Raw genomic sequence first — 25728 nt, forward strand, 5'->3', positions numbered from 1 at the left:
TGTCTCTCTCTGTGTCAAATAAATAAATAAAATCTTAAAAAAAAAAAAGTTCTCCAGTTTTTAGAGCAAAGCCTAATGAGGGAAAAACAAAACAATAAAGATAACAAACCAATGTGTAGAGAAAAAGTGGGTCCCACCCATAGAATGCCTGGAGGAACCAAAACCGGAAGATTTTCTCCTGAGGATGCTTTAGGGAAGAGGAGGCATATGGCTGTGTCTGGAATGACAACAGCAAGGATGGGGAGAAAACCTGCAGCATCTTTCCACGAGGCGCGTATGCACGCGGGCCTTCTCTGCAGAGCTGTGGGAGGGGTCCGGGCCCTGAGTCTGCAGAACAGGGCAAATAAGCCAAATATATAACCATCCCCTGGCACTACTCCTGGGCCTCCTTTCCCCAGGCTTTCGACCAAAGATCAAAGCAAGGTGCAGAAGGAAGCCAGGGCAGGGGGCTCGCAGTGGAGAGAGGTGGCAGAGGCCGTAATACACCCTTAGCAAAGCAATCTCCCGGGAGGTCCTCTGGCTCTCTAGGCCAGGAGGCAGAGACGGAGGTGGGAGCGCATGTCCCACTGACCGGAGGAGCTAACCCTCAGCCCCAGCTGGGGTTGCCATGTAAAAACAGGAGCCGAACACTGGCAAAGCTTAGCTTGTTGAGAGTAGTGGAAACCTCCTAATTCTAAGAACAGCAATTCCAAACAAAAACATATACACAGGAGCCACACATGACAGAGGAAAGCACGTCTGAATGTTCACAGCTGCGCCCCACACAGGAATATATATGTGAACTCTGACTCGGGGCACAGTCACACAACACTGAGAATGAGCCACAACACCCTGGACGGATGTCAAACAGCCAACGCTGTTTGCTGAAGAAGAAAGCCAGACCCCAGAGTGAGTTGCCATGTGCCGCACTTACAGAGCGCAGGGAACGCGATGTGTGCTTGAAGCCAGGAAGCCAGCTTCCTCCTCTGAGGAAGCTCGGGGGTAGGGCCGGGGGGGCTTCCAACCAGCGCCCGGTTTGTGAACATTAACTGAGCTATACCATTATGATGTTGTTTATTTATTTTTGTAATATACACTTATTTAAGTTAAAAAACAAAACAAAATATGGCGCAGGACAAACAGAACTCTGCTCGGATGAAACCAGGTTAGTAAGTACAGTTCAGCCCTCAGGATGTCTCAGGCACATCTTATGCCTTCATCAAGGTAATGGATACACCTCTGAACTAAACACAGTTGTGTCCATGGGAGCACGAGCACTGGACCCGAACAGGACTCTCCGTGGAGGCCGGCAACGGGGCCAGCACACCCCAGGTCCACGGAAGGGCATTTTCTTTATGGGGAGCTGGCCGCCCGTCCCTCGGAGGCACCACCCACTCTCTGGGGCCGTGGCTGCCTCGCTCCTACACGCGCCACTTCTCTGCGAGGTGGGAAAGGACAGATTCTTTATGGCAGGAGAGTTCCGGCCCTGCTAACCCACGGGAAACACCACTCTGAAAACAGGCTGGCCCCCAACTCTGGGCATCAGGAGATCCCCTGCAGCTACCTGCCACTGTGAGTTGTTCTCAGCAGACAGAAGAGACCCTCTCTGGAAGGATGAGGCCCTAGCTGCGGTGGGAACTGGCATTCCCCAAGGGGTGCATGGTACAGGGGATGCTAACAATGCTGTCCTTCTCAGATGGCGTCCTCCCGCTGCCAGGTCCCCCCGCATGCTCTTCTGGAAAGGGAAAGCCCACGCTGGTGACCCCGGAGGCACGTGTCCCTGTTGGGATTACAGTTACAGGCCAGGGCCGGGGCCCTGAGTAGGGCCTCATGTACAGTGATCTGGCATGCCCGTGGCAGGGCTGAATGCTTCCGAGAAAAGTCTGGGCGAGTATGCTTGACATGAACGTGATGGCTTCAGCCATGAGAATGAAGCAGTGGCATGGCCCCGTTCTCAGGTACAGCTGGACCTGGGTTTACACGTCAGTGATGTTGGTATTTTTTTACCAAGATTGATGAATATTTTGTCAGTCTATATAGGGTGAGTGATTTTTAAATTTGTAATCTATCAGTATTTGTTCATTTAAGAATTTCATAAAGTATTTTTTCAAATCAGGTATTTCTTGAATGACTTTGACTGCACTTTCGATGGCCAGTTGCCATGCATTATTAAACTCCCTTTTTTTTCTTCAGAATCTTCCAGTAGACGTCTAGAGTTTAGCTAGAAGTCTTGGCTACGATACAAACAGTGATGGAAAACACATGAGCAGTAACAAGTTTTAATCTGGCCCCTCAGTCCTACCCTGGGCTAATCTGTGGAGGCAGCTTATTCCAGTGTCAGCCAGGGTGCAGCCACACCACACTCGGCAGCGGCGTGCAGCTCACTTACCTTCTCACCTCTCCTTCAGCGGCACCTGGAGCAGCAAGACACAACAGAGAAGGAGTACATGCTGGGAGCTTTGACCCTCAGGACTGACTCCCTCCCGACCAGGTATGTTTTCAGTCTTTTCTTCATGTACAGGGAACAACTTCATAGCTGATGCTAAGGGGACACTGACGTTATTAACATCAACGCTTGTAAAACATATGTTCAAGTTTACCTGCAGAATTCCTTAAAAGTCAGTACTTAAATATATAACATAAAATTACCTAGCCTTTAAGTTTTTTATTGAATGGATTCATTTTCATGTAACTGACTTCTACAGTTAAATGAAAACCTGTTATGATGCTTCACCATAAATGTTAACATGATTGATTTTAAAAATATTTAAACAAAAATCTTTTGAGTATGTTCTTTTAGGAAAATAACATGACCTTAAAATAATTAATGATAATTAAGTTTATGGATATCACAAAAACATTAAGTGAAACAGTAAATATTTCTTTCAAAATGCAAAACTATGTTTTCTAATGTGTTTTCAAAATATGAATTATTCAAATGTCAGTTTTACTTACACATTTGAATATTCATATTGTTTTTGATAAATGTCTTCCTTATTCTTATGTAACAAGATAGCACTGGACAGTTAACATGGATAATTCTGGAATATTATTTCAGTGCTACCTGGAATTATAATTCCAAGAAAGAATAGTTATCAGCAATACTTCAACTAGCTCCATATCCAACAGGAAAGATTAGAAACTTCTTTTCACACAACTCCATAGTCAGAATTTAAAATAAAGATTTCCTTTGTCCTCTACCAAAGTAAATTTTTAAATTAAATCTTAAGTGAAAAGAAGTTAAACAATGTAGTTGATGTCCTACTTCCTCAGAATCTAAACAGAGCACAGCATTCCTTCTTGTTAGTGTGTTCAGAGGTGTGGCGGCCACATGCTGTGGGTGAAGTCACAAAGAAACCTGAGGGTCTATCTCTCTCTAAGAATACAGTGTTTTTTTTGTTTTTTTTTTCCAATTCCAAGAATCATTGAGTTGTTTAAAAAGAAAAAAAAAAGGAAATACAAAGAAATTGTAAGCCCACACACGTTAAAGTATCTTGATGTTTTTAATTTGTTTTTGGTATTTCACAACACAGCGTGGTGGAAAGAAGTCTTCTGTTTCCACCAGCTACCCCACTACAAATGAATGTTTGGGTACCTGATCTGAGGTTTGAGACAAAGCACTTTACAAGCACAAGTCTTAATGCACCGTAGGAGACACTGGGGAACGAAGAAGTAGAAGTGTTTTGTTTTTAAGATGCACTGAAAAACGAAGGACAAAAACTGGTCTAAGGAAAGGCAGTCACAACTTCTTTATCAGATGCGATTTACATTTCTAGGGCAAAGCGAATTCTTTCTTTAAGGACAGTGTGGCCTTTAAAAGCATCAGTTTCCTTCCAGAGGTACTGTAAGCGTCCAAGTGCATGTTTGGATGCTGAACTTCCTTACTTGTTCAAGTACAGGGCTGTGCCTCGATTGTACCTGGATCCAGCTCGGATGCCCTCTGTGAGTACACACACGGAGGACCTTCTATCACATTTTCAACTGACATCTACTACTAGCACTTGTGAGTGGATATGGACAAGTCAGCCAGGGGAAAAGTCGCCAAGCAGACCTTTAAGCATGAGATTTAAAAGCACAGTGACTTATTTTCCTAATAATAGTGTCTGAGAGGAAATACCATTTCACTTAGACAAACTTTCCATTCTAAGTTTGTGGAACATTTAAGTGGAAAATAGGAGTTTATGCAAATTCAGAAAGACACTTCTTAGCTCCATTTCCAGTCCTGAGAACCCGGCCAAACCGCGTGCCCCATCCTCTCTGAGGAGAGTCTCCTTACTGTCTGGAAGTCACTGTGGGATTGGGGCCGGCCTGGCGGGGCCGTGCCAGGGGTGGTGCTGGGGGTGGGGTGGAGGCAGGCAATGCAGGAGCAAGGAGGCTGGCCTTGGCCCCTCTGTGGGAGCAACGTCTCAGAGGCCCTTCCTGGCTACACCGTGCCATGGTTTATTAAGAACAGCAGTAGCACTGAAATAATATTCCAGATATTATTCTGATTAAAAGAAACCTGAAACCAAAGTCCAAAGCTTTCCATGAGTAATAAACTCTGGCAAAACTGGTCTAAACTGGGGAAATACTGAGTCTTCCTGAGAACAAAACACAAATATTTTAAAAGGTTTTAAAAATAGCACAATCTAACTACTGCCCAAACTTATCAAATAAGAGCTTAAGCCTAAATATTAATAAACTAAAAAATTTAAAAATAAGACAACTAAAAGTCACATCATTTTCAATGAGAAATAATACTCTATATTCTTTCTGAATAATAGAAAAACACTGCTATATAGCATTCCCTCCTGGACATCCAAATATTTTTCTTCTGATAAAAAAATTGGTCAGCTAGGGTAGGGCACGGTTTGGGGCCCACTATCACTTGTACTTTCTCACCTCAGATGAAGGGTGTAAAGGGTGAATCCCTCATGGAATCAAGGCTCGCCTGACTTCTCTTTTTAAGGAGCCAGGATATAAAAGAATGCAGAGAGATCACATTAATCTTCTATGGCTAACAGAAGTCAGAAGTAGCACGGAGAGAACATGCCAGAAGGCACTTTGGGTCTCCATATAAAGAATTTTCTATCAAGCAGAGATGGACAACAGGAGAACCGGATGCCCCTTGAGGAGCACTCGCTGGAGTCATGCAAGCAGAGAGTGGACACACTAACTGACCCAGCATGTTCCGGGGAGGCTCCACACCCAGACGGAGTTTCACCTACGTGCCATTTTCTGACTCCGCAGGTCTCCTCCCTCACTTGCAGGGGAAGGGCCCAAGTAGGCATGAACAAGGGGTGCTGACCCAGCAGCCAGCAACCAGAAAGTGTCCCGGGTACCCAGCCTGCTCTAGCAGCCAGAGCCCCCACCTCCTCCGGGGCAGGGAGAGAGGAGGGGGGGCACACTGGTTGATGTGCCTCCTGACCCCGTTGGGGGGCTGGTCTGCAGCCCTGATGCTTGGCTTGCCCCTCCCCTCCACCTGCACGTGGCCTCTTCACACCACTGTCCCTAATCCTCGCCTGCACCTGGCTCCCGGGCTCCCCTGGGTCCTGAGGCAGGAGGAGTGAACGCGAGTCCCCAGCCCCACTGCCAGGTCAGGGAAAGCCCAGAAGTGTTTGGAGCTCTACCATGTTCCTCTTGTTATGTGGATTTGTTAAGGTTTTATGGTTTTCTTATGTCTATCACTTCAGATATAGTACCTGTTACATAGATTTCTCTGGTCTAGACTGGGAACCTACAAGCTCCTCTATAGCTCTAAGTTTCTACAAGAAAATACTGAAACTCAACAAACCGATTCAAAAATAACTCTTGATTAAATTCATCTCCCATGGACCAGGGTAATTGGGGGCAGGCCTCAGGAAATTACGGCCCCCCAAAGATTCCCCAGGTGGGCACTGCTGTCTGACTTTTTTTTTTTTTTGACTCTGGAGGGGAGGGTAGATGAGAAATCTTGGATTGTGTAGACTACCTGATTCTACAGAAGTGGTTGGCAAAAGGCAAAAGTATATAGGGGACCAGAGCAAATTCTGTCGGCAGACTGATATTTAAAATATTTAAAAACCAACATAATAATTTTAAAAAATAGGCCCCTAAAAGAGGAAAAGAGTCCTTCACTCAGTAGCCTACTCTCTCTTATTAGGTTTGTGTATTCTATTTCAACCGTGTGTGTGTGTATTTTAGAGATGGCTTTACATCTACTGTCTCCAACAGTAAACTGAGGGTATGAGGAGTAAACAGATCTCTGGTGAAGAATGCTGCCCTTTGAGTCTGGGGGCCACACACCTGGAGATCCCTCCAAAGTGCCAGCCTCGGTGCACAGTGCCTCCCCGCGGTTCAGCTCTGTTTACTAACTCAGGCGTTTGTTCAGTTTTCCCATGCATGCACCTGGCATTCCAGCTTTGGCTTTTATAACAAGGCCGTGCTTGGCTGAGAGTAGTGGATCAGGAGCTGTGGTTTTGTTTTTTTGAGGAGGGAAATGAAATGAGGGAGGAAAGAGGATGGGGAGAGAGGGGCCTCTATGTCGCAGAGTCTGCATCCTAACGCTGCACCTGGCACACAGCAGGGCCCTGACACATGCCCACTGGAAAACTGCAGCAAGCTCAAGCAAAGGCAGAGCCAGGGGCAGCTGTGAACATGGAAGGCAGAGCTGCAGAGCAATGGTAAGGGATAAGCTGGTACCTGCGGCAAGCTTTGGTGTGGCTAAGGACCCACCCCAGGGCTGAATTAGCTATGGAATGGGAGTTTTGGAAGGTCAATGCAAAGCTGGGAACCAAGTACCAGGGAGCCAGGAACCACACAGATGCCTTAGGTCAAGAAATACAATGGGTCAAAGTTGGGCAGGCAGCTGGGAAGCAGAAATAACGTGCCAGAGACAAAGTGATAGTGGAAACGGAACCCAGCTGACCTTACCAGGTGCCTGTGCCAGGGTTCCTGGGGGCTGGGAGACTGGACATGGAAAGGGAACCTGCCCATCCTGGAGCCAGCCGACAGACACCACTGGGCCTCAGGCGGCCAGCACAGGGTCTCTGCACCATAGGAATGTGACCACACACCATACCCACTCCTACCCTCCCAGTCCAGGCTACACATGCACCCCTCCTTGTGCAGACGGGTGGACTGGCTGGAGAAGAGATGACAGAGTGTGCAGGTGAGGCCACCGGCTTTCAGAATGCAAGAGCGTGCTCCCGCATAGGCAGCAGCAGAAAATGCAGACAACAGGCTGGGAGTGTGAGCTCTACCTTGGGGTCTGACTCTTTTGGTTATGTGGCCTTGGGGAAGCCGCTGAAGGTCTCTGCGCCTCCCGTTCCTCCTGGTTAATGTGGGGGATGTGTCTGGAATCAACTGACTTGACGCTTCCATAAGGCAGGGAAGAGGTGGGAGGCCAGGCTGGTTCTGAAGTGAATTATTAACATAAAAAAGTGTTTGCCATTCTCAGGTATGTCCTGATTGTCACATAATCGAGCGTGGGATATCACAGAGAAATCTCATGTATCTAGCTGGTGATGTCCAGCCGCCCAGTAGACAAAGTGTTCACACTGCCATTTAGATTTCTAAGTTAAATAATGTTAATTACCAGGTTAATGACTGATGATAGAATTTTTTTTCCCCACCTTCCCCTGGGGATTAAAAGGCATACCACATATAGCTGAATACTTCATTTCTGATGCCTAAGTCCAGAAAGAGCAAGGCCATGGAGAGAGGTTAAACCTAATTTCTGGGTTCTGGGAAACTGTAAGCGGCCAGCATGACTCTCAAGGACTTGGAGAGCCAGATCTTCCCGAGGCTGGACCAACTGCAACAGCCTCTGGACAGCCTGTGCGGCTACGGTGCTGTCATGTTAGGTACAGCAAGTGGGCCAGCTGCACTGCTGGGGACCTGGCTGAGGGACATCTGGGGAGAGGGTGCATGCCCTCTGGCCAGAGCACAGCCTTACCAATGGGCATCTGCGTGCCACCCACTGCATACCGCAAAGGGAAGACTGGAAGACCGTCTTAGATGATTTCATAATTTTTGAAAATTACAAAGACTGTATGCTTCTCAAGTGACAGTTAAGAAACCATGATATGTAAACACACCTGTAGAAAAATCTGCCATTAGATGACAACAAATCTATGCTCACAAGGTTCTAGATCATTCATTCTAGTTTTCTGTGGGCTTTAAAAATACAGTTGAAAACAAATAACCCCACCCCTCAAAGAAACCAAACAAACAAAACTCAGTGGAAAGATGAGCAAGAAAAGAGTAAGAAAGTCTGGCCCTCAGATGCTCTGGATCAGGTATTAGACAATGGAACAGATTAGAAGGAGGAAATCCAAGTACACTGTGGAAAAAGTGACCAAGTCTGAGAGTGAGGCTGGCGGTGGGGAGGGGGGGTCATTACAGACAATCTCCAGATGTGAGGCCAAGGGTACATGGGAGTTTTACTTCGAAAGGGACATAGATATTAAGGCAATGGAAGGATATGGGGAAGAGGGAGTCAGGTGTGATTATCTGTTTTTGTTTTTAAAAGCACTCATTAGTTTCCTAAGTATAACAGTAGTACTTATTGGCCATTATAAAAGTTAAAAAAAAAAAAAAGATGACACACGTCATTCATGGTTCTACTACCCAGGATTATCAATTAGCTATATTTGTGCCAAGTTTTTGAGTGTTTGTAAGTATACTTTACATATGGATTTTTTATATTTGCTTTTTGTAATTCCAAAAATACAATGTTCCATATTTTTATTTTTTTTAGTTTTTTAAAAGATTTTATTTATTTATTTGTGAGAGAGAGAGAGAGAGCACAGCAGGGGGAGTGGGAGAGGGAGAAGCAGACCCCCTGCTCAGCAGGGAGCCCCATGCGGGACTCGATCCCAGGACCCTGTGATCATGACCTGAGCCAAAGGCAGATGCTTAACTGACTAAGCCACCCAAGCACCCCAATATTTGTAAACATTGCAAATATTTTGTGAGTTCAAAAGTATTTTGTGGAATACATACACCTTATTTTATTTTACTATTTTGCTTTAACCATTAATATTATCTTTAACTTTTTGCTATTATATATAATTCTGTGGTGGACATCTTTATGCACATTAGAATTATTTCCTGAGACTAGATTACAAAAAGAATTAGTGGATGAAAAATAAAGATATTTTTAAAACTTCCAATGCATATTGCACAACTGCTTTCCAAAAACTTTTTATAAATTTACTCACCCAAGCAATGGGTCAGAATGCCATTTTGTTGTGCTCTTACTAACTCTGATTCTGTTTAAACTTTAACTTTAGCTCAGTGTCTCCTTAGTCCTAGGTTGGCCTCCTACACGAGACAACATGAAGGAGTGTGTGCTCCTAGCGCTCTTGGCTTTATGCTCTGCCAAGCCCTTATTTCGTCCTTCGTATGTGACGCTAAAGAACATGATGCTGAAGGACATGGAAGATGAAGTGGATGGTGACCCTGATGATGACAACTCTCTTTTTCCAACAAGAGAGCCAATTAACCCCTTTTTCCCTTTTGATCTGTTTCCAACATGTCCATTTGGATGCCAATGCTACTCGAGAGTTGTACACTGCTCCGATCTAGGTAAGAACATATGTCAACTTGTTCTGGAGAAAATGTCATTCTGATAAAATTGAAAGGATAGTAAGAGTCCTCGCTGAAATTTCAAAAATCAGCTAATTGTAAAGCAATTTTTAAGTTTTTTGAAAATATAACAAACATAGAACATTTCCTTCTCTTCTCAAATTTGAATCAAAATGGCTCGTTTTAATTTCCTTCAGAGCGAATGGACAGCACTGTGGTTCATTTCAGGATGTCAGCAGTTTGACAGTGTGCTTTCTAGTAACATTCTACAAGGACAAGATAAATTGCCTGTCTGTAGCAATAAACAGGTTATAGAATTTGTGAAATCTCTAATGTAGGAATTTTTAAAGTCAATGCTCTTTGTTCTGAATGATTTAGGTTTAGAACCATCTAGAAAAGAAGTGACTGAACTAAATCACTTTCTAAAGTCTTAAAATGCATAATTCTCTGCTGAGTACTTTATTTTTTTAAATATTTCTAATGAAGATGCTCTTGAATAGAGGGGTACACTCATACCCTGTTCAGGGAGAGGGTATGATGGGGAATGCATACCAGCGTTCACTGTACCCGCCCATTTCCAGATGAGGGGCAGGCTCAGACCTGCCTCACTGTGGGAAGCCAAAGTGTGGCACACATCTGTCCTTCTGTACATACCTCAACTCTCCCTCGTGACCACGACAATGAAAAGGGTCTGGAGCCCTGTCACTCTTTCTCCCTCAGAAAATGAATTTCTTTCCAGAGCTTCCAATTTCATCAGGGGTGGGGTGAGCAAGGTCACTCCAAGTCTAAGTTACCTGGTGCTTTCTGCAGAGCCGCCCACTTCCTCCAAGACATTCCACTTCATTTCCTAAGACCAAAATCGTCTACCAAAATGGCCACCTTGCCAATCTGCCAAGTGACTCCCTTTCCCTCTTTCTATCTGTGGTCAAACTTCTTAAAAGAGTGAGTCATCGCTCTAAACTATGGAGGGAAAAGTACTCAGGGCTATCGGGTAGAGTGCTGACATTCCCAGTATTTTGATACTGAGCCCTTCGATGGGGCTATTAAATATACTACTGCTCCTTAGAAGCAAGGATGGCTCCCCCAAAAGCATACTAACATCTGAAACTCCCTGTAAAATGCATAAAAAAGGATGATGGATGAACGGTAAGTATAGTAAAATGCTGATGGTAGAAAGAGACTATGAGTTTTCACTGTAAAATTCTTTCAACTTTTCTTTAATGTTTGAACATTTCAATAACAAATGTTGGGGAAAAACAAGAAGGCCCCATGTTTGTCAAGCATAACTACTGTATGGCCGGACAAGCAGGGTGGGTATATTCGGCCATCTAGGGAAAGCAAGAAAAGTAAGGAAGAAATGCACCAGGTACAGCTCTGGGTAATTTCCTGCTCTTCTCTGTGTTTTAATTCAAGAGGGGGAAAAAACATTAAGTCTTTAAGTAATTTAACTAACATGACTGAGTACCTACATACACAGAGAGCATGATGCAGCTGAACCTTAACCTCACATCCCAGAAAGAAAGCTACTATCAACGCTGCGAACTGACAGGGGGGTCAAAGCAATGGCTGGAAAAGACCCAGCCCTGAGGGGGAGGGGGTCAGCAAAGGTCTACTGCACACCCAGACATCAACAGGGAGTTATAGATGAGTAAGTTTTTATAAATCAAATAACTGACAACTGAGTAGAGCAGTTCATTGTTAAAGGAAATGCGTAGTAACGTTTTAAAGAATGTACATGAAAATAATATAATTTATTTTCTAAGCACAACTTTCTACATTTGAGGCTTCTTAATATGATCAAAACCCACAGGTTCCAATTCAGCCCCACAACAGCCTGAGTAGTGGCAGAGAATGTTACTGCTCCTCAACCCCGGTGCATCAGCAGGAGCTGCACCTCACTTGCGGTCACCTCCCTGCAGTCATATTGGTGCGCCCTAATTTACCTCATCTGTCACCTTGTGCAGATGAGCAGTGACAGCTAGACCCAGCTAGACACCTTGCAAAAATATATAAGTTACTCGAAAAGGTCTTCAGGTCTTTCCAAAGAGCAATGTTTTGCTGTTTCTTAATGGTAACTGTGGATTTTAACAAACGTACGTTTCTATCATATTAGAAAACTTCTTCAGCGTATCATGTGTGTGTAACATGTTCATTTACTTCTCAGGTTTGTCCTCCGTCCCAAGCAACATTCCATTCGATACTCAAATGGTTGACCTTCAAAACAATAAAATTAAGGAAATCAAAGAAAATGATTTTAAAGGACTCACTTCACTTTATGTAAGAATATATATGTTCATATTTAAGTGAAAATCTCTATCACTGCTAAAAGGATTACTCATATTTTGTGTAAACAAGTCTTACTTTTCTGTGTGTGAAGAATGACAAAATCCCTGGTATTCAGTAGTGTTCTAGTTAATGAGAAATTAGATTTGATTAATTTAATTCGAGTGATGTTACCTGAAATGAAAGCCAGGTAAAAGGTAATGGGCTAAGCATTTAAGTAAACGGTCCTAAAATGAGCTCATGATCTATTTAGGTAATCACACTCACTATACACTAAAATGAGTAAGATGAGGACTATTTATAAGAACTCATTAGGATACAGTGTACCCAAACCTGCTGACTTATCTGAAGACACCACAAATCTCTGAGAGCAGGACACGCATTATATCTAATTAATATATACTTGTACGGCTTTTCTTCCCCCCTAGAACTTTAAAAATGAAAAATAATTTTTCCTTACAATATTTATTAATATTCTAAGATTTAAAAGATTCTTAGTTTTCTATGCAACCCTTAGGGCCTCTAGATTTTAGCAAGTAAAAAGTCTAATTTACCTTGGAATTGGGTTTGGGAAGAGCCTGATTCCACACGTCCCAGCAATGGGGGTGCCCACTCTTCCCCTCAGCACGGATTTCGGGCGCTGGTGCGGAGGGCAACCACACTCCCCTTTCAAGGCTATGCTCGCACCTTCTCATGCCGTGCTGGAGGGCAGAAACGTAAGGCCTGTCGTGCCCAGGGCAGTTACAGCACTGAGAGGAAAAGGTACCGACACCGTGGCCACATCATTCTCTTTCAGATCCCCTAGGCCTATTCTCCTCCGGTCCCCTTCCAGGCCGCCCTGCCTTCCCATCACCCTCAGGTCAGTGCGTAGACCCTGATGACCCGTCCTAGCATGCAGGGAAGGGGACCATTGAGGCCCATTATGCAAGCAGTTCGTGTCTGCTGGATAAGCAAGGACACTGAGGCTGGCCATGTTCTAGGCACCACAAGGAATGATCTTTCCTTAGGCTCTCTACCTATCCTCTTGGCAAAGCCACGCCGCCCTGTGATGCCAGGTGTGGGCTCCCAGGACCATGACTGGACAGCTTAGATTTGGTTAAGACTCCGTAAGTTCCCATATATAAAAAAAGAGCGATTGGAAGAGCATATATTTATCTTATAACTGAGGCATCACTAAAATATTAGGACAATCCCACCAAGAATCTGTCCAGTCCATCCCACCAACTTCAGACCACAGAAACCTCTGGAGAATGGCAAGGCCATTATTAACTCTCAGAAGTTGGAAATACAGCCTACGCATGCTTCTACCACTTCTTCAACTTTATATTGAGCTACACAACCACAAGAATAATTGAAGTCGTATTCAATACCAAAATCATAAAGTTTTTTTTTAAAGATTTTATTTATTTGACAGAGAGAGACACAGCGAGAGGGGGAACACAAGCAGGGGGAGTGGGAGAGGGAGAAGCAGGCTTCCCGTGGAGCAGGGAGCCTGATGTGGGGCTCGATCCCAGGACCTGGAATCATGACCCGAGCTGAAGGCAGACGCTTAACAACTGAGCCACCCAGGCGCCCCTCATAAACAGTTTTTAATTTGTCCTATAATTTTATTACATCTCGGGAGTATCCCAGGGACTTAGCCCACTTGTACTCCCATTATTCACTGGGAAATGAGTCTGAAAGGTGCCAGGAGCTGTGTTAGGCTTGTTTCTGTGTGGTCAGTTTTATGTGGCACTTGTTGGAGGGGTAGTGGGTTCTGGAGTCAGGCAGGCCTGGGCTCAAACCTTGGCCCCACTAGAAGTAAGTGCTGGGCCAGTGGCTTGCCTCACCAAGCCTGACTTCCCCTGCTGTGACAGAGCTGTAACAATGCTGTGGAACTCACTCAGAGGAATGAATGCCCAGCACCCAGTGGCTCAGTGCTGTCAACAGCCCTCATGCTTCCTGACTGGCTCAATGGGAAAACACTTCTCATTGCACACTCTCTACCTGAATTGTGCGCATGCTATTTTAAAACATTTAATTATAATATCATCTTGTATGGTACCTGTCCTTAAAGAAAATCAAAAGTGTTTTTCAGATAATCTATAAATTCTCCATGTCTCGGCTGGCTGTTTGGCCTTCTGGTTCTTACACAAAGGACAATCCAGCTTTAGGGAATGAGTGGGCTCATTACACACATGCCGAATTTGCAGTCAGATGGCTACAGCCTCACTCATCAGGAAGACTTCCTGTCCGACTTCTGAAAAGCTACCCTTTTCTCATCTTCTGTCCTTACCTGTAACCATACTGCCTGGGGCTCTGTGACTGTCACTTCTGGAATGGCAAGTGCAAGGGAACTGCAGACGCTAACTCAAGTCTGCGGGGACAGCCGCATGAGACCCTCCACACAAACTCATTCCATCCTGCACTCCTCACTCTTCCTTTTAGGTAGCTCTGGCAATGCACGTCCTACCAGGAGGATACCAACAATTCCCAGGCACACACTCCCTCTGGGACCCCCAACAGTGGAGGCCCACAGTAAGCGCCCACTGTGGCAGAACATATTGCAGAGGGCAGAGGAACTAGGCCAGACAGGACGCAGGTCCCTCTTTGTCACTGGGCCTATTTCCTCCGTGCGAAAGGGAGAGAGATAATTTCTAACTTTGTATCATAGGGTTGAGTGAGGGCTCAACAAGTTGTTACCCCACTCTTCCCCAAAGGAGAAGAGAACACACTTAGCTGGTGGCATACAGGAAAAAGGACATGTTACTAGTTCCTGTTCTCCTTCAAGTGAGATGGTATACCTGACAGGAGGATAAGAAAAGGGCCTACAGGGTGCCTGGCTGGCTCAGGCGGTGGACCGTCCGACTCCTGATCTTGGCTCAGGTCTCGATCTCGGGTCATGAGTACAAGTCCCAAGAGGGGCTGCTCTCTGGGTGTGGAGCCTACTTTAAAAATAATAAATAAATAAATAAATAAATAAACAATAAAGGCCTACAGGAAAGAGAATAATCAAGGGAGTTTAGCTGCCAAAGTGTTTGTATTTCTTCTGTGGAAGAACCACGGTGTGAATAACACTAGAAAGGCATATTAAGTCTGTCTGGAAACATCGGGAAGGTTGGTATAGAATGGGATTGGTGACAACATTCATAAACGGAATGACTCTAGAGCTGCTCTCTGAAAGAAGGTCCCAAGGAATGAAGCCCCCAGCCACCGCCCTTGGGACACATGGAGCCGTTTCTGCTGCCCAGCACACCCAGGTGCAGCAGTCAGGCGCTCTCCACATGCCTCACGGGCTTGACTCCTGACAGTGCAGAGCTGGGCTGCTGTCTGAGCTTGGAGCTCCCCTGAGGCCGCTGCCACGGGGCCCTGAGAAGGGGTTGAGGCATTTCTCAGGACTCACTGCTGTCTCCCCAGTGTCTGAGATAAGCCAGCATGTGGTGGGCACTTTGTAGCAGTTTACGCCTACACATCTCCAGTCTGGGAAAAATGCTTCACATTAGTAAACATAAAAGAAGTAAGGTTTTGGGGCGCCTGGGTGGCTCAGTCGTTAAGCATCTGCCTTCGGCTCAGGTCATGATCCCAGGGTCCTGCTCCGCAGGAAGCCTGTTTCTCCCTCTCCCACTCCCCCTGCTTGTGTTCCCTCTCTCGCTGTGTCTCTGTCAAATAAATAAATAAAATCTTTAAAAAAAAAAAAGAAGTAAGGTTTTAAAAGTAGATAAAATCATACAAAAACATATTTGGTGTGACTGAACAGATTTTCATTTCATTTTATTTTATTTTAGAGAGAGTAAGGGTGGGGAGGGGCAGAGAGAGAGAGAGAATCCTCAAGCAGATTCCCTGCTGAATGCAGAGCCTGACCCGGGGCTGGATCCCACAACCGTGAGATCATGACCTGTTCCGAAATCAAAGAGTCGGACACCTAGCCAACTGAGCCATCCCGGTGCCCTCTGAATAGATTTTTAGATATAATACCATTGATTACTTCCCTGAAGGGAAATGGGGTGTGGGGGGGAGGAGGGGGAAGGGCTTAACTGCATGAACACATCACCTACTGAAAGATAAACCAAAGGCTCAAAACCACTCTGTTCCAACTCAGTAGTAAATATTTGTTTTAGCTTAGATTGGACTGGGGAACTATTTACATATTAATAAAGTATGTGAATGACATAATTTCCATTGTTTTCCACAAGTAACTAATCACTGCAGAATATCAAATCCACTTCATAACAGTCTATCTCTTTATGCTTTATCTAGGCTTTGATTCTGAACAACAATAAGCTAACAAAGATTCACCCAAAAGCTTTTCTAACCACAAAGAAGTTGAGAAGGCTCTATCTGTCCCACAATCAACTAAGTGAAATACCATTTAACCTTCCCAAGTCACTAGCAGAACTCAGAATTCATGATAACAAAGTTAAGAAAATACAAAAGGAGACATTCAAAGGAATGAATACTCTACATGTTCTAGGTAAGTTTACACAAACAGATGAAACATTTTGGAATTATATGCAATATGCAAAGATAGAGGTCTTCATCATCACCAGCAATGTTTAAGACTGGTAATTTCCAAAATTAACCTTTTTAATCCAACAATCTCTATCTAAGCCATTTATAAATCAAAGTATCAAACAAAGAAATACGCCATTTCTAACATACACTCTCAAGAATCCCCTTTGAAACACCTACTGTGGTTTCAGTTTTCTGATTGCACCCTAATTGGTAAAATCTGTAATTCATATTTAATTTTAAAGGTAGTACTTTTTAAAAAAATAATAAGGTTATGCTTACACCAAAAAAGGTAGTATTTTTAATGTGTTGTATAAACTACTCAAATATAACGTACAAAATTAATTCAGAGATTATTTGAAATGTACATCTAATTGACATTATCTGCTTTAAGATTGCTGAGCTAGGGAAATTTATGTTGTACATTATAAACTCCACCCTATTTTACTTCTAACTCCCGTCGTATAACCATGCCTCTCCAATATTCATTCAAAATTCAAAATTCATGGTCAATATTCTCATTAACTTCCTCAGTTACTTAGGTAGGCCAAATGCCTGGCACTTACCAAACAGCCTCATTTATTGGCATCTCCCCAAAATTATATTTCTGTTAATCAAATAACAATTTCTAATTGACTTATAATTTTAAAAGCTTAGGTGACAAATAAATGTATACTGGAAAACACAAATGTTTTAAATTATATGAAGAATTAGCTTTTTTCTAATGTAATATTAACACAACAAAATATGCTCACGGTCAGAACAGAGTGATAAGTCATGGACTTAACAATTCAAAGCACAAATCTATTATATATATTTTCTATAATAAATCTATTCTAGTATTAATCTACTGTAAGCATATTGTTACTTCAGCCTATGTAATACGAAGCAGTCTTTTTCTGAGAGCAACAGAAAGGGGAACAGATAGACAAAGAAATAAACACAGCAAGTGAAAAAGATGCAGGATAAAGCTCGTATTTCCCAAGCCCGTAGTTCTTGGGATGTCTGTGCCCGCACTGAGTCTTCCTCATACACAATGAATGCATGCTAAATTATGTCATTTGCCCTCCACAGAAATGAGTGCAAACCCTCTCGATAATAATGGGATTGAACCAGGGGCATTTGAAGGAGTGACAGTGTTCCATATCAGAATTGCAGAAGCAAAACTGACCTCAGTTCCTAAAGGTTTGTATTTATTTACGAAAAGTACTTTAAAAAAACTGTCACCTTTAAATGACCATGAAATGTATTGTTGTAAGCTGTATACACTGTCGAAACCCAAGGTGGTCAGAACCCTTTTTATCAGTAGGTCTAGTTGGGGTAGTATGAAATTTGTTGTTTTTTCACACACATAAAGAGCCATACATAGTGCTTTTTCTTTTTCCCAGTATGAAACCAGAATCTTTTTGTTTCCCCAGTGAGAACAAACATTAAGAAGTAATGAGCTTTTTATTCCTTCTTCCTAACATTTACTCATATATACCTGTCATTCCGTGAAGAACCTGCTAGAGGTGGACATTCTCTAGAGAGGAAGTTTGGGGAAGATGCATGGGGCCAGACTGGGGCAGATACAGGCTCTGGCAGGGGTGGGCATGCACCCTGTACCCCATGTCTTCACTCAGGTGCTGTGCAGATTCATGGGCCAGTGCACAGAAAGGTCTGAGGATGGTGTCAGGCACCCAGTGAATGCCCTCTCCTGACATGATGGAGACTTGTTCTTTATGATGGGACCTGAACCTGGTGCCTCAAAGTTAAGTGCCTCTTAAGTTTGCTACTGGACCAGTTTTCTAACCGTCTACTGCAAGCTCCCACTGTGGCGATGAGCTAGATTGTCTCGCCCTTCTTGGGAACCCTGCTCAGAGTCCATTCCTGGTCTCTGACAGGGGTGCTCTCTCTCAGCTGTGATGATGACCTGAGTCAGAAATAACCCCTGTGATTAATCATACAGTTTCCTTTCAAACAGCTGTCCTTCCGTGTCCACAGGAAAAGCAGAGACTTCATTGAAACCTTTTTCTACTACTCACCTGATCCAGATTAACAAAACAAACATCAACTCTTAAGTTAAAGGACACAGCAAAGCTGCTCTTAGGAATCAAGTGGTGATCTTTCACTTAGGAGAAAAATCATAAGAAGTAAAAGTTGGAAAGACAATTTTGTTTTTATACAGGAAAAATCAATTTAATTCAGAACAACACAATTAAAAAGCCACCTTCTTTAGCATTCAATAAGGTGGTTGTTTTCAACAAGAAACCTAAAATGATTTACTTCTCATCTTTCAGACACCACCAACAAAAATACATGCCACCTAACAAGTCCCGTACATGAAAAGCCTCTGACATGCTGACAGTGGACAAAAGTGAGGGGCAGGCAGAGGGCACGAGAGGAGGGTCAGGGAGGAGAAAGGCTGGAGCTCACTGCCCCGGGGCTGTGCTCACCAGCAGCCTCTCCTACACTGCAACACATCCCAAGACCAGTTCTCTTCAAGTTTCAGCGTATCTTAAAAATGAAGGCTTAACTTCTCATGATGTTTTCAAGATTCTTCCAAAGGCTTAAGGAACATATAACATCTTTAGAAATTTATTATTTATTTATTTAAGGATTTTATTTATTTGCGAGAGAGAGCGAGAGCAAGAGAGAGCGCGCATGAGAGGAGTGAGGGGCAGAGGCAGGAGGACAAGCAGGCTCCCCACTGAGCAGGGAGCCCAATGCGGGATTCCCAGGACCCTGGGATCATGACCTGAGCTGAAGGCAGACGCTTAACTGACTGAGCCACCCAGGTGCCACTATCTTTAGAAATTTAAATTGGAATTAAATCTCTCAACTTATTTAACCGCTCTTTCAAGATCCCTATGACATTCAAAAGCCAGTGGAGTTTTCTGTTTTTATCATTTATTTGCTAAAATGTGAAGGCTGACTGCTGAAATCCAATCATCCACTACTCCTGCGGCAGGATGAAATTAGGCAGAGGCCCAAAGGGTCCTGACCAGACCTGACACGTTAACACAAGAAGAGGTGAAACGTGCCTTCCTCCTGGGTCATTTGGAAAACGCTGCTACAGAGCAGCACTGCATGGGGGGGTGAAGACCCCTGTGTGAACATAGGGTAGGAATAGAAGGGTCTGTGCAAAAGCAGGCACGTATTTGCTGACAGTCACTGAGCTCCCACCCAAACTCCTACATGGCTCATCTACCCTGCAGGAGCTCTGCTTTTCTCTTGGGTCATCCACCTTCTCTATGCCCTAGCAAAGGGAACGGTCCCCTCAAGTTCTACAAACCCTCTTCCAAAAAGTTTCCCTGACTGCTCAACATGAACAGATTTCTCTCTTTGAGTTGCTACGACATATTCTAGAACAGGCTGGAACATCTATGACACTTTTTTAGTGATTTCTGTATGTGTGATGGATTTGCTCAACTAGTATGTAAGGTTTCTGAAGAGACAACTTCCCCTCTGTTCTTTTTACATATTGGAGGATATAGTCATTCCATAAATATAATTCAGTTCAACTAATAAGAATCCAAAAAAATTAGAACCCTCTCAGTTTAGAATTGTTTTCCTGTCCTCTAGGTTTTTTTTTTTTAACTTCTAAAATCCAAAGTAGACTCTGGAATCAACATAAATTCAGCCAGCAAATGTACTGATATGTAGGGGCGCCTGGGTGGCTCAGTCGTTAAGCGTCTGCCTTCAGCTCAGGTCATGGTCCCAGGGTCCTGGGATCGAGCCCTGCATGGGGCTCCCTGCATGGGGCTTCCCTGCTCGGCGGGAAGCCCGCTTCTCCCTCTCCCACTCCCCCTGCTTGTGTTCTCTGTCAAATAAATAAATAAAAATCTTTAAAAAAAAAAAGAGTACTGATATTTGGATGCTTCAGAAGACTTAACCACTAATAAAGGAAGGAAATGTTTTCAGTAAGAGTTGGAAAAAAGAACACTTTTCCCAGCTAGCTAACTAGAACCTATGGTTGACAAATAATACTAATAAAATAAGGCGTGATTTAATTTTCTGGCTAATCTGGGGAGGGCTAGGGTCAAAACATGCAGGGGTGAGAAGAGAAGATGCCCACAGTCATAGGGTACCTGGCGTGTGCCAGGTTACACTGTAGATGCTTCTCTTTACGCAGAAACTACTACTAATTGAAGAGAATAAATACTGCAATAGATCCAATATATCAAACAGGTAAAAACCCACATGTTCATAAAAATACTAAAAAAAATTTCACTGGTCACTTCTGGGCATGGCACCAACTCATTACTTAAAAGAAGCAAACATTTATGCTGCCTTTTCCGTAAAAATTGTGACTAAATAATTGATGAAGGAAAATTCTTTAGATACGAATCCTACTGATAAATGTATTAAGCATGACAAAATCAGAAAATCACCATTTTTACATTCTTAATGAAATAATAGATCCTGTAGCACTCATCAACAAACACTAAGACCATCAAACGAAAGGCTGATCTACTTAATTTAATCCAGTCTCTACATCGAAGCATAGCTTATAAGAAATGACTAAGACAAACGATATGTAGAAGCCTCAGTCCAATCTACAAATGAGTATCTCAAACAAATATCTGAAAGAAATCAGTGCAAGACAGGGAAAAAAGAGGAAGTATATATTTAATAGTAGAAGAAATTTAAGAGATGGGAGAACCCAATGCATTCTGTAAACTTCTATCTGGATCCCAACCTGAACAAATCAACTGTAAAACAATGTATCTGAGATGATTAGGGAAAGGAATATTCTGTGATCGTGAAGAATCACTGCGACTTCTGATGGCTGTGACAATGACAGGATGGTTATGTGGAAACAAGAGGACCTGATGAGTTAAGGACATCTGGTGAGGCCTTTACAGGTGAAGTGACATTATGTATGGAATTTGATTCTAAATACTCCAGCAAAGAAACAAGTGAATGAAGAAAAATCAATGAACAAGTCAATGACAGATAACTAATGTGGTGGATGAAAGACGAATGGAAAACTGGACACTGCAGTGTGGTGGCTCATGACACTAGCTTCTATTTCTATGTGAAATTTTCCATAATAAAAAGTTGAAGAAAAAAAAAGCAGATCCCTAAAGGACTAAGTCTACAGTGTGAAACTTAACAAGTACATGAATAATCAGTTGGGCTTGGTTTTTTACTCCATCTAACATGCCTATTTGTTTTCTTACTCGAGATCTACCATCAACTTTACTGGAGCTTCATTTAGACTATAATAAAATTTCAACTGTGGAACTCGAGGATTTTAAACGATACAAAGACCTGCAAAGGTAAAAACCCCCCAAACCCCAACTCAGAAGTGGTAGGGATATGACGGAGACACTAATGAGACCCCTGGGGGAAGCGGAGAGACCTAATCAAGTCTGTCACTGTCCTGAAGATAAAACAAACAGGGACAGCTATTCCTTACTCTTTCTTGGGGGTAACAGAGGGACACCAAGTGAAATGAGAACAACTTTTCAGGTGCCCCCCTGGCTGGTGTAGGTTAGCTACAGAGTTTTGCTGACAGTGGAGGAGACAGCTGTCACACCCTGAAATAGGTTATGACATGCAACCAGGAAGAACCTTTCTCTGAACACAGACGCAAATAGGTCAGGTTTCTGTTTCCCACTCAGCTGTTTTCAGCTATCACAACGTCTGCCTAAGAGTTGATGCATTTTATGCCATTTTTAGGCTGGGCCTAGGAAACAACAGAATCACAGACATCGAAAATGGAAGTCTTGCTAACATACCACGAGTAAGAGAAATACATTTGGAAAACAACAAACTAAAAAAAATCCCTCCAGGATTACAGGAGTTGAAATACCTCCAGGTAAAACGTTCTTCCACTTGTGTTTTGTAGATACTAGTACTTCCCTTTGCTTCCGTGAGCTGTAGGAGTATCTGAAGCAAAGACCATGCAAGCAGCAAGGGTAACTCACATATAAGGACTCTGCAGGTTGCCTGAGGCGTTCTTAAGATCCGGCTTCTAAGCAGACGTTAGCTAAAACGCTCAGGTATCCCTTTCCATCCTCCAGTTTCTCCTAGCGCTGAAGCCCTTGCGGCACAGTTACTGACCCGGCTCATTTCAGGTTTCTGGGGTGGCAAGGGCTATGTAAAGGCAGGACTGGTCAGGAGGAATCCGAGGAGGATCATATATCCTTCATTCTGGAAACGTTTCACGAAGTGCATGTGGACAAGGTCCCAGGTATTTTCATTATCAGTGCAGTGCTAAATTAGAAGTAGGCATGATTTTTTAAAATTGATGTCAGAATACATAATCAGAAGTCAGTATTTGGGGCACCATGGATTCCTCTTTCTTCTTCTTCATTGTTAGAAACCTTTTGTTTGAATCTGGCAACTCTTGACTAGGTGGGAAGGGCCCCAGAATCCTTGGAGCATCCGATAGAGTTTTAGATCCTCCCAAGAACAAAAAATGAAGATAATACTTTGTACACAATTTTAGGAGTTTCACAGATCTCCCTGACTTTCACCTATGTTCCCCAAATTAAGAATTCCTACTTAATCCCATTTCACCTTAGTCCACTTTTCTCATGTGCTTTTCCTGATTTGCAACATCCTCATCTTCTAAGAAGCAAAAACATATTGGGAAAAAACTGGGCCTTGAGTCACTTGCTGCTTCTGGATTTCTTCCTGATTTACCTATAAACAGGTCTTGTCCACTACACCCCTTTTGAGATAAAAGCCATCAAAATGGATGTGGTACGGGCAGATGTTCATCTCAAGGCTACGAGTTTTACTTTTTTTCAAGTGTTGCATCTAAATGTCTCGTCAGTGAGCACAACCTGTGTCTTTCCTTTCTCAAGCCATTCCCAATTTGCATTCTTTGTTCACAAGTAAAGAAATTACTCTGATTCCAACTTCTGGCTGCTTTTAAATCTACCCATACTCTTACTAGCATTCTTTTTTTTAATGAATAGAATTAGAACACACAAAAAACAGAATTATAAAGGAGAATACAAGTCATAAGGGTACAACTCAGCAAACGTCCACAAAGCAAGCACACCAACATCCAGCAGTGTTTCCCAGTGAGGTCAATGCTGGGGAACACCACACCTTGCACTGAACATGAACTGCCGGGAAACGTGCATGAACCGTACAAAGCACCTGTCACAAAATCCCCAAGACTGACAGAGGGAACAGGAGGCTCCCACACCAAACTTAAAGGTTTTAGCAATGCCTGGAGTTCTCATGACTAGCTCAGATCAATCTCACCGAAATGTAAAGGTACAATCTAGAGGTAATGACAGCCAGAACTGATACCTTAGCCTTACCTGCAAAAGGCTTCTACTCTTTCACCTGTCAAAATGCTGTCAGTAGACTGCTCTTACTTCTCAGAAATCTCAATTGCCAAAAAGACCAAAGAAGAATTTAAAGGGCAGATAAAGGGAATGGAGGGAAGTCCCTATACTGTCCATTCTTTCTGAGTAATAATATAAAAGACATATACACAGTTTATAAAACTATATTTTGTCCATTGGTGCAAAAAAAAATTTGACTATTGATCCTATATTACACATATGTATTCAAGCTTTTAACATATTTTTCTATAAAGCAACTTACAAAAAAGCAGTTCTACACTTTTTTGCCTTGATCACAGAAAGTGTTAGCTAACAATTCATATTCACAAGCCTAATCTTGGGAGCATTTCATTCTTCTGCTCATTTCTAGTACTTTTAAAACACAGTATTATCCACATGCAATGTAGTACACACACACACACACTGCTCCACAGGTGGGGGGGGGGAGCGGCATGTGCTGACCTGGCAGTGTGCTCTGGCCACGGCGGGAGCCCCTGCTGCACTGCGCACACAGAACACTTCTGTGTATCACACAAGATCCCGAGAGGATATAATAAGTATTTAACAGGTATAAAACATACAAGTACATATATATTTTTTAAATGAAATACATTCAAATCAGTATGAAATAAATGGACAAATAAACCCATGAACAAATGTGGACTATAAAAAGAACATCTTCATTTTACATTGATTGTGTACTTTCTTTCTCCCGCTGCCACAGATAATCTTCCTTCACTCTAATTCAATCACGAAAGTGGGAGTGAATGACTTCTGCCCAACAGTACCGAAGATGAAGAAATCTTTATACAGTGCGATAAGTTTATCCAACAACCCGGTGAGGTACTGGGAAATGCAGCCTGCAGCTTTCCGCTGTGTTGTGAGCAGAATGAGCGTTCAGCTCGGGAACTTAAGAAAGTAGTTATTAGTATTATCCATTTAATATAAAATGAAAAAATTGTTACATTTGGAATACTTGAACTCTATTAAAAATGGTGGTATTATGCAAACAAGCAAAAGCTATTCCTAAGTGGTAAGTCCACCGACTTACTCTATGACAAAAAATTTCAACAGAATTTTGCAAAACTATTGCTACATCAGGATTAAGAGAAACATGCATCTACTGCAGTTTCCTTTTGTATACAAATGGATTTTACATAAATCTTATGCTTGAACATTCTTTTCTCAGTAACAAAAAAAACCACATTCAGTATTTAACACTTTGTTATCAAGTACATTTTAAAAAGAACTGTACTGTAATTGGAATGCTTGACTTAGCAAAATTTGTGCTCTTTCATTTGCTGTTAGCAAACCAAAACTGACAAGAATGGTTACATGAAGAGAACATTATACTATATTCTTATTCTTTCTTTAATAACTCGGGTAGTACTGTAATGTTTCTGTTAATGTTGAAGAATGATTTCATATAATCTTATTCAAATTCTCCTATCTTAGAGCTTTACTGTCTTTATGTTTAACTCCTTATAATAAGGCCTTCCGTGTTTATTATCAATTTGACAGATGCTATTCATAACACCTGGTTTCAGACTATAGCACATGCTTTCTTAATTTAATTATTACCTGATTATAAAACCTCTATAAAAATATATAGTGACTGTTTATATAAAATCTGTAATTCACGTTATTATCTCAGTTATTATAAGCTTTCAGTAGTACATCAATTGTTAGGTCATACGACAACATCACCTCAAAGCTAAGGAGTACTTTCAAGATGTCCCTTGTAAGACCTTGGCTGGAAGAGCCTGGAAACTATCCATTCTACACAAACTGTTTACTCAACTATGACAAACTAAACAACTCTGAAAATACAGCTGGTATAACTGAAGAGGCAGAGTCCTAAACAAAACACACAGAAACAAAAGGTCTGTACAAAAACTAAGCGTACCCTATGTATTTTTTATTTACATTCAACATAGGCAAAGCTAGAAAATTCAAAAAAAAAACAACATTAAAATATTGGCTTGAAATAAAATACTTGTGCTTTGGTTTAATTTTTCTTCTCCTACCCAGGAACATACACTATTTTTCAGTAAACTCTAACTTATATATAACACTTTTAGCACAGTATTAATGCTTTCTCGTAGGAACATTACTGAAATACTCCCAAATATGC

General features: G+C 42.6%; 2 protein-coding genes across 8 annotated transcripts in view; one reads left to right on the forward strand and one right to left on the reverse strand.

Moving 5' to 3' along the window:
* LOC113933973 (centromere protein P) overlaps window positions 1-25728 on the reverse strand; it is a 228381-nt gene that overhangs the window by 83487 nt on the left and 119166 nt on the right. The window lies entirely within an intron of this gene.
* ASPN (asporin) lies at window positions 1429-25587 on the forward strand. Of its 2 annotated transcripts, none has more exons than XM_027614370.2 (9): window positions 1429-1551; window positions 2388-2470; window positions 9250-9528; window positions 11693-11805; window positions 16048-16261; window positions 17374-17484; window positions 21470-21563; window positions 21967-22105; window positions 24319-25587. In XM_027614370.2, exons 3-9 carry the CDS (start codon window positions 9279-9281, stop codon window positions 24514-24516), a joined length of 1119 nt encoding a protein of 372 aa, XP_027470171.1. In that variant the 5' UTR covers window positions 1429-1551; window positions 2388-2470; window positions 9250-9278; the 3' UTR covers window positions 24517-25587. The 2 variants fall into 2 exon arrangements, with proteins under 2 accessions (XP_027470171.1, XP_027470170.1); XM_027614369.2 differs by having other exon boundaries at window positions 1437-1551; window positions 2173-2470.

The sequence above is a fragment of the Zalophus californianus genome, chromosome 13 (genome assembly GCF_009762305.2).
Source record: "Zalophus californianus isolate mZalCal1 chromosome 13, mZalCal1.pri.v2, whole genome shotgun sequence".
NCBI classification, from domain to species: Eukaryota; Metazoa; Chordata; class Mammalia; order Carnivora; family Otariidae; genus Zalophus; species Zalophus californianus.